The sequence below is a fragment of the Erinaceus europaeus genome, chromosome 18 (assembly GCF_950295315.1).
Source record: "Erinaceus europaeus chromosome 18, mEriEur2.1, whole genome shotgun sequence".
NCBI lineage: Eukaryota > Metazoa > Chordata > Mammalia > Eulipotyphla > Erinaceidae > Erinaceus > Erinaceus europaeus.
Genome location: NC_080179.1, coordinates 54,538,905 through 54,552,941, shown reverse-complemented (window position 1 = coordinate 54,552,941; position 14,037 = coordinate 54,538,905). Strand labels below are relative to the sequence as shown.

Below are 14,037 nucleotides of genomic sequence, written 5' to 3'. Positions count from 1 at the left end.
GAGACATCTCATTGACTTTTAGGACTATATGTCTGTTAGTAGCTAATTAGGCTTTTGGGTATCCCTATCAAAGCTCTTAAAAGAATTTGTTGAGATTTTGCTTATTGTTTCAGGGTTATTTGGTTAATATGCTAATACACTTAGAAACTTTTCAAATTTAAATGGCATAGAAGAAGTGTACACTTGCAACCTAGGTGGTGGCATAGTACTTTGGTTTTAAAACTTAGAGATCTCAAGTTTGATTCTTGGTATCACATGTGCCAGAATGATGTTTTAGACTCTCTCTCTCTCTCTCTCTCTTTCTCTCAAATTTGTTTAAGTATTTATGAGAGAGAGGACCTGTAGCAATACTTCACCATTTGTGAAGCTTCCCCCATGCAGGTGTGGACTAGGAGCATGAACTCAGCTCCTTGTATATGATAACCAGTGCGCTACTGCCTGGAACCTAGTAATAGTATTTAAGTCATATCAGAGGGAAAAAAAAAGTCTCTTCTTCACTTAAGACATTTACTACAGGAGCCAGGGGATAGCTCACCTGTAGAGCACATTCACTTCTCATGAGTGAGTCCCAGGGTTTGAATCCTAGAAACATGGGCGTACCGCAGCAGCAGGGGAAGTAACTCAGACAGTGGAGCAATATTATAATGACTCTGTTTCTCTTCTGAAATAGAAAGCCTGAAGAAATTCAGTCCACAAGCAGTCAAATTATATATGTGAGATGCCCCAATAAACACCACAAAAAAGAAAAAAAAAAATTTTTTTTGGATAGGACAGAGAGGAGGGGAAGACAGAAAGGGGGAGAGAAAGACAGACACCAGCAGACCTGCTTCACCGCCTGTGAAGCGACCCCCCTGCAGGTGGGGAACCGGGGCTCCAACCAGGATCCTACCTCCGATCCTTGCGCTTTGCGCTACCTGCGCTTAACCCGCTGTGCTACTGCCCGACTCCCAGAAAAATTATTTGATATAATAATTATTCTATAGTGTGTTTTATTCTAGGAGCCATAGCTTTTCTATTGTACCTCATGTACTTTCACTTTTAGTAAACCTCCCTTAAGTTTATACATCTGAACACTGATGGCCTAGACTATCAGAATCTGTTCTCAAGGTGGGGGAGACAGCATAATGCTATACAGAAGATTTTTGGGAGTTGGGTGGTAGCACAGTGGGTTAAGTACAGGTGGCATAAAGTGCAAGGACTGGCGTAAGGAACTCGGTTCGAGCCCCCCAGCTCCACACCTGCAAGGGAGTTGCTTCACAAGCAGTGAAGCAGGTTTACAGGTATCTATCTTTCCCCCTCTCTGTCTTCCCCTCCTTTCTCCATTTCTCTCTGACCTCTCTAACAACGATGACATCAATAACAGCAATAATAACTACACCAACAATAAAAAACAACAAGGGCAACAAGAGGGAAAAATAAAAAGACTCATGCCAGAGACTCTGAGTCACAGGTTCAATTCCCTACACCACCATAAGTCAAAGCTGAGTAGTACTTTAGTTAAAAATAAATAAATTGAGAGTCAAGCGGTAGCGCAGCGGGTTAAGTGCAGGCGGCACAAAGCGCAAGGACCGGCGTAAGGATCCCGGTTCGAGCCCCCGGCTCCCCACCTGCAGGGGAGTCGCTTCACAGGCGGTGAAGCAGGTCTGCAGTGTCTGTCTTTCTCTCCCCCTCTCTGTCTTCCCCATCTCTTCATTTCTCTCTGTCCTATCCAACAACGTCGACATCAATAACAATAACTACAAGGGCAACAAAAGGGAATAAATATTTTTAAAAAAAGAAAAAATTTAAAAAAAATTAATTAATTAAAACTTGGTTTCATTGTAAAGCATACCTTACAATAATTTTTTGTTTGTTTCAGTCATCAATTTTATTATTATTATTATTATTTTAATATTTATTTATTACCTTTTGTTGCCCTTGCTGTTTTTTTTATTGTTGTAGTTGTTGTTGGATAGGACAGAGAGAAATGGAGAGGGGAGGGGAAGACAGAGAGGGAGAGAGAAAGATAGACACCTACAGACCTGCTTCACCACTTGTGAAGCAACTCCCCTGCAGGTGGGGAGCTGGGGGCTCGAACCGGAATCCTTACGCGGTCCTTGCGCTTTGTGCCACCTGCGCTTAAACCACTGCGCTACCGCCCAGCTCCCTCAGTCATAAATTTTAAGCTTGTATAATTGTAGTTCACATTCCACAGAATTCAGAGAATTTAAGGATATCCTCAGGTGAGGGAGACATAGCATAATAGTTATACAAAAAGACTCTAATGCCCAAGGCTCCAACATTATCCCAGCTGCAGTCCCCCAAGAGCCACTAACCAGAGCTGAGCAGTGCTTTGGTAGAAGAAGAAAGCCCTTTTGACTAAGTTGTAGGGGTTCCTATTTTTTCCCTTCTCACATATAGCAGCATCTGCCTTTCTGAATCAGATCTAAAATAATCTATTGCACATCAACTCATAGTAATGAAATCATTTTCCTTTCAATCCAAAAAATTATTTTTTGTCAGTGATAGTATATTGATAGTTTTTCGTAAGATGAAAAGTTTTCAGAAAAGGAATTAATGATGATTTTGTTTTCCCCAGGGTTGGAACGAGTAACTATGTTGTTTCTGGGACTGCACAACGTTCGTCAAACTTCAATGTTCCCTCGTGATCCCAAACGACTTACTCCTTAAACAAAATCAGGTTTTTCTATTCTTTCCAGTAACATGCTACCTTAGTTACTTAAAATAAACAATAAGATATAGGTCTTATGCTAAGTGTCAGTTACCTCGGGATTAATTCATTATAAAAAAGATGATTTTTATATGGGATTGTTTTTTAATGAAAACTTCATATTGTTACAGTAAAAATCCATGTTGTGTTACTATAGTAAATGTTAACAATATTTTCAAACAGTTAAGATCATGATTTTTTTTTCCTTTCTATGTTACAATGGCTACAATACTAATGTTTTGAAATTTCAGTTCTTGAACTTATTTTTTAAAACTTGGACATTGAGATAAGGACAATTTTAGGGAAATATTAGAGATTAGTAGTGCATATACAATTGACACATCACTGAAAATTAAGCCGAAATTAGCAATTATTTGGTGGTGCCCAGAAATCATGTAACACAGGTGGAAATACTGGTTAGAAAATAGTCATTATAATATTATATTAAGTTGTTCAAGTCTATACCTGAGTTTCAATAAAATTTTAAAACTGATTATACTTGTCTTTGTAACTTTGTGATTTTTGTAACTGGTTTCTGTTGTTTTTAATTTACGAGAAGAAAACAACTGGTTTATATAAATGCCTGAAAACAAATTAAAACATCTATTTATAACATAAAAAGATAAAAGTTCATATGGGTATAAGGATTGAGCTCTGAAAACTGAAGTGTTGGTTGGCTTAATAGTTGAAATTTATTTTTGTTTAGTTCAGTTTTGCTTTGTTTTACTAGAATACTGATCAACTCTGGCTTATGGTGGTATGGAGGATTGAACCTGGGACTTCTAAGTATTAGTCATGAGAGTCTCTTTGCATAACCATTATGCTATCTACCCCTGAAATTTCTTCTTGGTAGGGAAGAAAGGAATGCATTTTAGTAGCATGTAATAAATAACCAGTTCAAAGGGAAACAATATATTTTATCTATATGAAATAACTAGTTTTTATTTATTTTAAACTAGAGCACTGCTCAACTCTGGCTGATGGTGGTGTGGTAGATTGAACCTGGGACTTTTAGGCATGAGTCTTTTTGCATAACCATTATGCTATCTCCCCCACCAGAATGACATAATTTATTTAATAATTTTATTATGAAGTACATCAAAACATGCCAACCAGATTAGAATATGATTAAAAGATTCACCTTCCTTCTCTTCTTTCTTCCTTTTTATGATATCATGAACATTTACTTAATGTCACTTTTCTCTGAGATATACTTTTTAAATATTTTATTTATTCACTCATTTATTCAATAGTGACAGAGAGAAACTGAACTGTAAAGGGGAGAGAGAAAAGAGACACCTCTAGTGCTGCTTCACCACACAGCCTCATCCTTGGTCATAGTTGCAACTCCCTCTGTTTGCCCCTTCAGTCTAGAGAAGGTGCTAAATAGATCCCTATAGTTGGTAGGCCATCCTTTTCTCTTTTCCTTTTAAGTTTCCCAAACCTTTGTTTATGATTTCTTCACAAAACCCTCAGTAAAATATCTGATTGAGTGTTCTTTAAAGCTATTCTAACAAAGAGTTGATCATACAACAATTCATCTTAAGGAATGCGGTAAAGAGGCAAACTTCAGGAATTAAATGAGATTATTTGTCTGCTTTCTTAAATAGAATAACTCACAAGATGCTTTATGCCCTAACAGATTCCTGTCACCAGATCCAGTTGATGATAGCTAACATTTCCAATATGCAGGAAAATCATTGACATGCACACACAGCTTTATTCTGTTCTAGCTGGTTACTAGTCATAACATTCATATATCCAACTTAGTATTTCCTTGAGAACCAGACCTGACCTTTTTCACTTGTGAGAAGCATTAAAATGCTAAGTCTAAAACTCCTTTTTAAGTTTTTAAAATTCTTTTGTTTTCTTATTACTGTCACTAGAGTATTTAAGAAGACAAGGAAACTCAGGATAAACATGCAAAATGGATTTTTTAAAAAATACCTATGTGACTTTTATTTATTTATTTTTATCTTTGTTTATTAGATAGAGACAGACAGACATTGAGAGGGAAGGGGGTAATAGAGAGGGGAGAGACAGACATCTGCAACCCTCCTTCACCACTCACAAAGATTTTCCCCTACAGGTGGGGACTGGGGGCTTGAACCCAGGTCTTTGTGCACTGTAACATGTGCACTCAACCAGATGTGCCACCACCCAGCCCCAGTCTATGTGACTTTTTCATTTTTAATGTTGAAGTCTCTTTCTTTAGATTTATTTAACAAGTAGGATAGAAAGGAGCAGAGCATCATTCTGGGAGATGCAATGTTATGGATGGAACCCAGCTAAGACCTCACACATACAACTTTTATGCTATACCAACTGAACCACCTCCCAGACCAGATTTTCTGTCTCTTTTGTTTTGTTTTTAATTTTTTATTTATTTTAGTGAGAGAGACAGAGACCAGAGCACTGCTCAGCTCTGGTTTATGGTGGTGTTTAGGATTGGACCTGGAACCTCAGAGTCCCAGGCATGAAAATCTTTTTTTTTTTGGTAGAGACAGTAAGAGGGGAGGGAAAGAGAGAGAGTGAGAGACCCCTGCTGGTGGAGACCAGGGCTTGAACCTGGGTCCTTTTGCATTGTGCTGTGTGTGCTTGACCAGGTCTACCACTGTCTGGTTCCATCTTGTTTTGTTTTTAAAGATCTGTTTCATATTTAATGTGTGAGAGAAAGCAGAGTACTGCTCAGTTTTGGCATATGTACTGCTGGGATTGAACCTGAAGTCCTGTGTATTCACATGCCTGTGCTTTGCCTCTTAACTTTGTCCCTAGCCCTGTTGACAGTTTCTACAACAATTTTTATATAACATACTGCTTTGTTTATATGAATGCAGACTAGAGGTTTCTTCCATAACTTTTTTTTTTTTGGGGGGGGGGGATAAGACAGAGAAAGAGAAAATGAAAGAGGAGCAGAAGCTAAAGAGGGAAAGAGAAAAATAAATGCCTACAGACCTGCTTCACTGCTTATGAAGCAACTCCACCTGCAGGTGGGGAACTGGGGGCTCAAATAAGGATCATTGCCCAGGAATGAGATGTGAAAATGTCCTTTTTCAATTTCAAGCCAAGGAGAAGGGGTTTCTACTCTTTGTGAAACAAAGGGTAATTATTTGAGGCCAAAACTGTAATCAAAACAATTTACCTGGTCAAGGTTTAATAACAAGGAGAAATGCATTATATCAGGGTCTTCAATGTATCCCAGTGTGCTTGGTCCAGCATATATAAGCTCCCAGGAACTACTTGTTCATTGCATTGTCACTAATACCTATCATAGTACTGTCATATAGTAGCTACTTACTAAATATCTGTTGCATGATAGAATGAATTTAGGAATTTGGAGATTGCTGAAATTTTAAAGGCCACCAACCAACAACCAGGTAACTCTTAATTACCCAAATAAACCTATAATTCTAAGATCAGAACTTAGTTTGTCTTAAACAAATATGCCCTATGCATTGATAAGAAAATACATTGGGGGTGGGGAGACAGCATAATGGTTATACAAAAAGCCTTTCATGCCTGAGTTACCAAAGGTTCAATCCCCAGTACCACCATAAGCCAGAGCTGAGTAGTGCTCTGGTTCAAAAATAAATAAAATACATGGTATAATCTTATGAAAAGTAATTTGACATTTTATGAAAACAAACTGTCCATGCCCTTTTGTGTAGGACAGTTCTAAAAATTTATCCTCCAGAAACATGCACATACAAAGATGTTTATAACACTTGTTTCAGTAATCTGGGAGATGATGCAGTGGATAAGGCATTGGACTTTTAAGCATGTGGTCCTGAATTCAGTTCTTGGCAGCTCATGTACAAGAATGGTTCTCTATCTTTCTCATTAATAAATAAACAAAATATTTCTTTAAAATAAAGAAATTGTTGTTTCTAGTGGGGGACAAAGCATAGAAAGGATGAGAAAAAAAAAAAAGAACTAATCTATCCTAATACTGGCAAAATAGTTTACTTGGATAGTGTGCTGCTTTGCCATGTGTTCAGCCCAGGTTCAAACACAGCCCCCATCGTGTTGGAGGATACTTTCGTGCTATAGTTTTGGCTTTTTGTTTATTTTGCCACCAGGATTCTCACTGAGTCTCCATGCTTCACTACTCACTGCTTTTGGTGGCCATATTTTCCTTTCTTTCTTTCTTTCAATTTTATTGGATAGAACAGAAATAGGGGGAGAAAGATAATTACAGAACTGCTTCACTGCCCATGAAGAGTCCCACCTGCAGTGGAGGCTGGAACCAGGGTCTTTGCACATGATAATCTGTGTACTTAACTGGGTGCACCACTACCCAGCCCCCCTACTGTGGTCTTCTCTCTCTGTACCTCCAATCTAAATAAATAAAATAAAAAATAATAGGATTGAACAAGGGGAAGAAATTTAAACATTGAGGGTCAGGGAGATAGCTCAGCCTGTTAGAGCACAACACTTACAAGTCTAAGACCTCAGAGGAACAAGGCTCTGGTTTTCTCAACATTTAATTTTAATTAATTTCTATATTATTAGTTAGCAGAGTACTGCTCAGTTCTGATTTATGGTGGTGCAGGGGATTGTACTTGGGACTCTCAGGCATGAGAGTTTCTTTGCATAACCATAATGCTATCTATCACTGCCCTCAACATTTTATAAAGATTCATTCTATTTCTTACTGAGAGAGAATGTCCCAGGTTCAGTCCCCCCCACACCACCATCAGCCAGAGCTGAGCAGTGCTTTGGTAAAAAAAAAAAGGGGGGGTTGGGGCAGGTGGTGGCACACCTGGTTGGGCATCCATGATGCAATGTACAAAGACTCCGGTCCCCATCTGTAAGGGGGAAACTTTACATTGTAAAGCAGTGTTGCAGGTGTCTCTCTGTATCTCTCCCTTCTCTGTCACCCCCTTCGCTCTCAATTTCTGGCTGTCTCTATCCATTAAATAAATAAATAAAGATTTTAAAAAGAAAGAGGAAGAAAAGAAAATCAAGACTAAAATAAAGTTGTAAGATAGTAATCATGATGAGGGTTGGGAGGGGCTTAGGTTTAAAACTGGATTGCACACAAGGCAAAACACTATTTTTTTTTTTCCGATGCTGGGGATCTAACTCAGGATCTCATATTTGCAAGTTGGAAACTACCGGCTGCACCACTTCCTACCGGGATCCAAAATTTTCAAGACACAAATCTCAATGCCCACCAACCCAGTTTATACATCTTCTTGCCTCTTTTCAACACGCTTTTTATTTTATTTTTTAATTTAAGACAGAGACAGGGAGAGGGAAAGATACCACTAGCATCAAAGTTCAAAGCTTGTCCTCCAGCGCAGGGAGGGTCAGGTTCGAGATTGGGTACAGGCATGACAACGTAGGTGTACTACCCATGTGAGCTGTGTTGACAGTTCTGATAACCAGAACTCATAAATCCTCTTACTTTAAGTCTTCCTCTTACTGCTCATTAACACGGAATGATCTGATGAACATAGAAAAAAACCCAAATCCCAATTCTTAAAGTACCCCAGAAAGGAAATTTATCAGGACGAGCTCACACTGCGCAAGCGCGGAGACAGAACCCTGGGAATTATTTGCATTTGGCGCGAAATCTCCGCTCTGTGGGCGGGGCTCTGAGAGAAGCAGCTTTCATTGGGCAGGTTTGGCGCGAAACACCCGAGTCTCTGAGCCACGATTGGCTCTGATCGTCCAGCGGGGGCAGGAGGCGGGGCATCGGCGCGCGCAAAGCTCCAGCGTCCGGAAAGAAGCGACTTGTGGCGGTCTGGTGAGCCCACGGCGTCACCCTCAGCCCCGGGGAGACATGGACCTCGCGGCAGCAGCGGAGCCAGGCGCCGGCAGCCAGCACCCCGAAGTCCGCGACGAGGTGGCCGAAAAGTGCCAGAAGTTGTTCCTGGATTTCTTGGAGGAGTAAGTCGGCAGCCACCTCTTCCCCGCTGCTCTCGCGGGGCGTGTTCCCCGCCGGCGCGAACCGCCTAGCACCGACCCGCGGGGTTGTGGGGGGCTCAGCTCCTTCCCAACGCTTCCTTCCGTACGCCGAGCTCTACGCGCCACCACAGACCTCGCTTCCGGGGGACGCTGGTGGCTGCGGAACCGCTGGTTGTCTGGGCTGGAGGGAGTTCCCGCGACACGGGGGCGAGCGGGGGCCCGAACTGGCTACGGACTCGGATTGGACCGCACTGCCCGGCCCGGGCGGCGACCTCTCCCCCGCCCCTCCTCCCCGGAGATGGAAGGAATAGAGCGCCCTCCATCCCGTCGTTCACCCTTTGCTTCCAAGTTATTTAATAATTATCCATTTGCTTCTTTACTTTCAGTTGCCTTCTAAACCCTGGCCTCTGGGTACCCCCTCCCCCAGGTCACTTTTGCTAGTTAGTGCCAGGTAGAGCGAGACCCTGCGGCCTCCAAGGCCAAGTGCGGACCCTTCCAAGTGTCTTGAGAAGTTCTGTCTTTAAATACCCATTTTTATCTTGGGGCCCCTCAGCCTACAGGTCAGGGGCTTTTCCCGATTCATGTGTCAGAGGACACAGGTTGTCTTGAACATTTCTGTGTCTGGTGAGCTAACGTGACACCTGTGTCCGAGCGAGCGCTCTGCAGCGAGATGGCAGGAAATGCTGCGCTGTTATGTTGTATTTGCAGAAGTTCCCCCCCCCCCCAGCACTGCCCAGCTCTTGTCTTATGGTGGTGGCTGGGGGTTGAACCTGTAGTCTTCTCAGACCTGTAAGTCTTTTTGTACAATCATTATGTTATCTCCCCAGCCTGAGAGAGAGTGAGTGTTTGTGTGTGTTTTAATTACTGTTTTTTATTTTACAAAATTACATGTCAACAGGGGCTTAAATCCATACCATTCCCACCACCAGAGTTCTGTGTACCTGCTACCCTTGGAAATTGCAGTGGTTCTCCCAAGGTCACAGATAATGGGTTGACTATTTCTGTAACTGTCTGTATATATTTTTACCCATTTTTAAATTTTTTTAAAGAATTTATTCATGAAAAAGGGGGAGAGAGTAAGAACCAGGCATCGCTCTGTTACATGTGCTGCCAGGGATTGAACTCGGGCTGTCATAGTTGAGAATCCAATGCTTTATCCACTCCATCTCCCAGACCTCTTATGCTTATTTGTTGGATAGAGACAACCAGATTGAGAGGGAAGGAAGTGATGGGGGGGGGAGAGAGAGAGAGAGAGAGACCTGCAGCCCAGCTTCAGCACTTAGGAAGCTTTCCTCTTGCCGGTGGGGACTGGGGGCTCAGACCTGGGTCCTTGAACACTATATGTATGTACTTGACCAGGTGTGCCACCACTCAGCCCCCCCCCCCCCAATTTTTTTCTATAGTCCTGTCTCCTCTCTTCTCTTTCTCTCTGTCTCTTTTTACCAGAGCACTGCTCAGCTCTGGCTTATGGTGGTGTGGGGGATTGAACCTGGGAATTTGGAGGCTCGGGCATGAGAGTCTCTTTGCATAACCATTATGCTATCTACCCATACTCCTGTCTTTTAAGTCACCTATGCCTATTACTGCTTCTGAATGCCCCCCCCCCCCCCGCCTTTCTTTCTCTGGGTCTTGATGAAGTGGGAGTATGGACCAGAATAATTTTTGAAGTGCAGAAGGTAGGAGCTCTGGCTTCTGTAACTACTTATCCCCTAGGCATGGGCCCTGGCTTGTCGATCCACACCCTCAGCCATTTGTTAATAAAAGAGAGAGGGCCAGATCATCATAATACTGTACTAAACCTAGGATCCTCTGCAAGCAAGTTCACTATTCCACGTATTCTACCACCTCCTAGGCTTCCCTCCCTTTCTCCCTCTCTCTTTTAATACAGTGAATGCAAGAGAAAGAATGTTGGGGTACTGTACACTATTCAAACCCTCCCCCCCCAGAAAAAGAAAAAGCACCCTACGGTTTAAATGATACCATAAAGCTGCCTCCTTGGCCCAAATTTTTATTCTGCATAAATTTTTTTTTAAGTGAGAGTGAGTTCTCTCCCCCAACTAAAGGAGAAAAAATGAAGACAATTGCTTATGTGTGAGACCCTCAGTCTGTCCCTGTGTCACACTTTAGAAAATAGTGGACAAGATACCAAAGCATATTCCACCACCACATTGTAGATCCCCTGTGCTCTCGTGGTGCTGGGGGTCTAACCCAGGGCGTGCCGCATGGTAACATTCATTCTTAGTCACCTCCCATGACTTTATAGTGGAAATAATTTTTTTTTTAGAAATAAATTATTTTATATATTTTTTAAATAAATTTTTTCTATATTCTCATTTTGTTTATTTACTTATCAATGAGAGAGACACAACCAGAGCATCTCTGGCACATGCAAAATTGAGACTTCATGACTGAGAGTCCCAACACTATCCACTCTACCACCTCTCGCGCTGCCTTATCCTACGTTTTGAACTATGTGCAAGACACTTCTCTCATTCTTAATCACAGAAATTTTAGAAGATATGTCCTAATTTATGGGATTATTTTTGCTTGTTTTTTGAAAAGAATTTCAGAAAGGAGTAGGGCAAATTCAGAAGGGCTAAATAACTTACTCTGTTATAAAAATATTAAAATTGGTTTATCCTAAAGTTGAACTTAGTGATTAAAAATAACACTGACTTAGGCACACACATTCTTTTTACTGCCTAGTTCTTTGATTAAATTTGACTCATGTATTTGCAGGTTTCAAAACAGTGATGGAGAAATTAAATACTTACAGCTAGCTGAGGAACTAATTCGTCCTGAGAGAAACACATTGGTTGTGAGTTTTGTGGACCTGGAACAATTTAATCAGCAGCTTTCCACTACTATTCAAGAGGAGTTCTATAGGTATGGGTATTATTATATATTAATATATATTATATATTAATCTTTGTTTAACTAGGCATAGAGAAAGCCTGGAAGACTCACTTTTTTTAAAAAATTTATTTCTTTATTGGGGAATTAATGTTTTACATTCAACAGTAAATACAATAGTTTGTACATGCATAACATTCCCCAGTTTCCCATTTAACAATACAACCCCCACTATGTCATTTATCATCCTTCATGGACCTGTATTCTCCCCACCCACCCACCCCAGAGTCTTTTACTTTGGTGCACTACGCCAATTCCATTTCAGGTTCTACTTGTGTTTTCTTTTCTGACCTTGTTTTTCAACTTCTGCCTGAGAGTGGAAGACTCACTTTTCTTGACCTGATGGTACAGGTATTGGTCATTTTAGTATTACTCTGAACTGAAATTTTTCCCATGTGAATATTCAGAACAGTTGTTTCCTGTATAATTTTCTTAGGTTTTTTTTTTCATATTTATTTATTTTCCCTTTTGTTGCCCTTGTTTTTATTGTTGTTGTAATTACTATTGTTGTTATTGATGTCTTTGTGAGATAGGACAGAGAAATGGAGAGAGGAGGGGAAGACAAAGGGGGAGAGAAAGATAGACACCTGCAGACCTGCTTCACTGCCTGTGAAGCGACCCCCCTGCAGGTGGAGAGCCGGGGGCTCGAACCAGGATCCTTACGCCAGTCCTTGCACTTCGCGCCAAGTGAGCTTAACCCACTGAGCCAGACTCCCAATTTTCTTAGTTTTTTTTTTTATATTTATTTATTTATTCCCATTGTGTTGCCCTTGTTGTCTTATTGTTGTAGTTATTGTTGTCTGTCTTCGTTGTTGGATAGGACAGAGAGAAATGGAGAGAGGAGGGGAAGACAGAGAGGGAGAGAGAGACACCTGCAGACCTGCTCCACCACTTGTGAGTGACTGCCCTGCAGGTGGGGAGCTGAGGGCTGGAACCCAGATCCTTACACCCGTCCTTGTGCTTTGCACCATGTGCACTTGACCCGCTGCACTACCGCCCATTTTCTTAGGTTTTAAGATCACTTTCGCATCAGGTATTTTGTGTCATTCCTATGTGATATGTTTGTTTCTCTACCATCCCATGTGAGTCTTTACATTTTGTGTGTACAGATACTGTTTGGATCTTATTCTTGACTTAGAGGTATTATAGCAATAATACTGTTCTTTTCCTTTAAAGTTTTTGTTTTTTTTTTTTACTATAAAGTAATATGTATATATTGTATATAGAGAATAGATAAGAGCTGGAAGACAAAAAAAAAAATTGAGACCTATTGATAAACACTATCATCAGATCTGTTGTCACAAAGTTACAGGAACATTCCAGTGGGGCTGGAGTGCTAAAGCCCTGGTGACAACAAAAATAGTACATATCTTAGACAGCATTTTATTTTTTGTAGTCTTAGATCATTTTGTGGTAGGATAGGAGAAGCTTGAAAGAGACTGCTAAACCTAGACAAGATAAAAGAAGTCTCCTGCATAGTTAGATTGAAGATAAGGTTATAGCCAAGTGAAACAATTTTTTTTTTTCTTTTATGTCTTGCTTTTCAGAGTTTACCCTTACTTGTGCCGGGCCTTAAAAACCTTCGTCAAAGACCGTAAAGAGATCCCCCTTGCCAAGGATTTTTATGTTTCATTCCAAGACCTACCTACCAGACACAAGTAAGAAACACTTCTTTGGAAGAAAAGGAATTTACCAAATGTATAGATTTATATTATAATTGTCAAGAAAATGGAAGTGGAGGTTGTGATCATAGATTTCTTAAGAAGTAGAACCAGTTACCAGAAAGTTGTTTTGGAGAAACATGTCCTATCGTCTACCGCTGAGCTACCTCTCCAGCTGCTATTTCTTTATTTTGTGGATGTGTATACACTGGTATTTGGGATTTAAGAATGGGCATATAGACTAAATGATTCTTGTAGAATAATTCATAAAATAGCCTCCTGGTTTTATTAGTGTTTTAATAGTGGTGTACAACATTTTTATTCATCAATTGATTTATTTCATTTGATACAACAGAGAGAACTTGAGAGGGAAAGGAGATAAAGAGTACTTCACCACTCTTGAAGCTTTCTCTCCACAAGATTTCAGGGATATCATTTTACAGCCATATCTGTATGTGTTCAACACACCCACAACCAAATATTCTTCCCCCTCCACTACCACCCCTACCTCCCTCTAGTAATCATCATAGTTTATAGTCTAAGATAAAGTTTTTTTTTAATTTCTTTATTGAGGAATTAATGTTTTACATTTGACAGTAAATATAGTAGTTTGTACATGAATAACATTTCCCAGTTTTCCATATAACAATACAACCCCCACTAGGTCCTCTGTCAATCCTTTTTGCACCAGTATTCTCCCTCCCATCCCCCACCCCCACCCCCAGAATCTTTTACTTTGGTGCAACATGCTAAGGTAAAGTGTTGCTAACCTTTCTTTTTTCAAGTTATCTATATTTCATACAGGAGTGAAAATACCCAGTTGCCTTTTTTTTTCTTATT

At 40.6% G+C, this 14,037-nt stretch overlaps 2 protein-coding genes across 4 annotated transcripts in view; both read left to right on the top strand.

Annotated features, from left to right (window-relative positions):
• The window catches only part of DARS1 (aspartyl-tRNA synthetase 1), a 70,436-nt gene extending 67,233 nt beyond the window's left edge, over positions 1 to 3,203 (top strand). For all 3 annotated transcript variants that reach the window (XM_060178048.1, XM_007525016.3, XM_060178049.1), the window contains one exon: positions 2,579 to 3,203. In XM_060178048.1, the coding sequence (XP_060034031.1) occupies positions 2,579 to 2,670 (92 nt within the window). In that variant the 3' untranslated portion in view covers positions 2,671 to 3,203. The remainder of the gene's footprint in view (positions 1 to 2,578) is intronic.
• Positions 3,204 to 8,228: 5,025 nt separating this feature from the next.
• Positions 8,229 to 14,037, top strand: part of MCM6 (minichromosome maintenance complex component 6) — a 38,190-nt gene continuing 32,381 nt past the window's right edge. Inside the window, exons 1-3 of the mRNA XM_060178047.1 lie at positions 8,229 to 8,605; positions 11,363 to 11,509; positions 13,084 to 13,194. Of these exons, the coding sequence (XP_060034030.1) occupies positions 8,499 to 8,605; positions 11,363 to 11,509; positions 13,084 to 13,194 (365 nt within the window). The 5' untranslated portion in view covers positions 8,229 to 8,498. The remainder of the gene's footprint in view (positions 8,606 to 11,362; positions 11,510 to 13,083; positions 13,195 to 14,037) is intronic.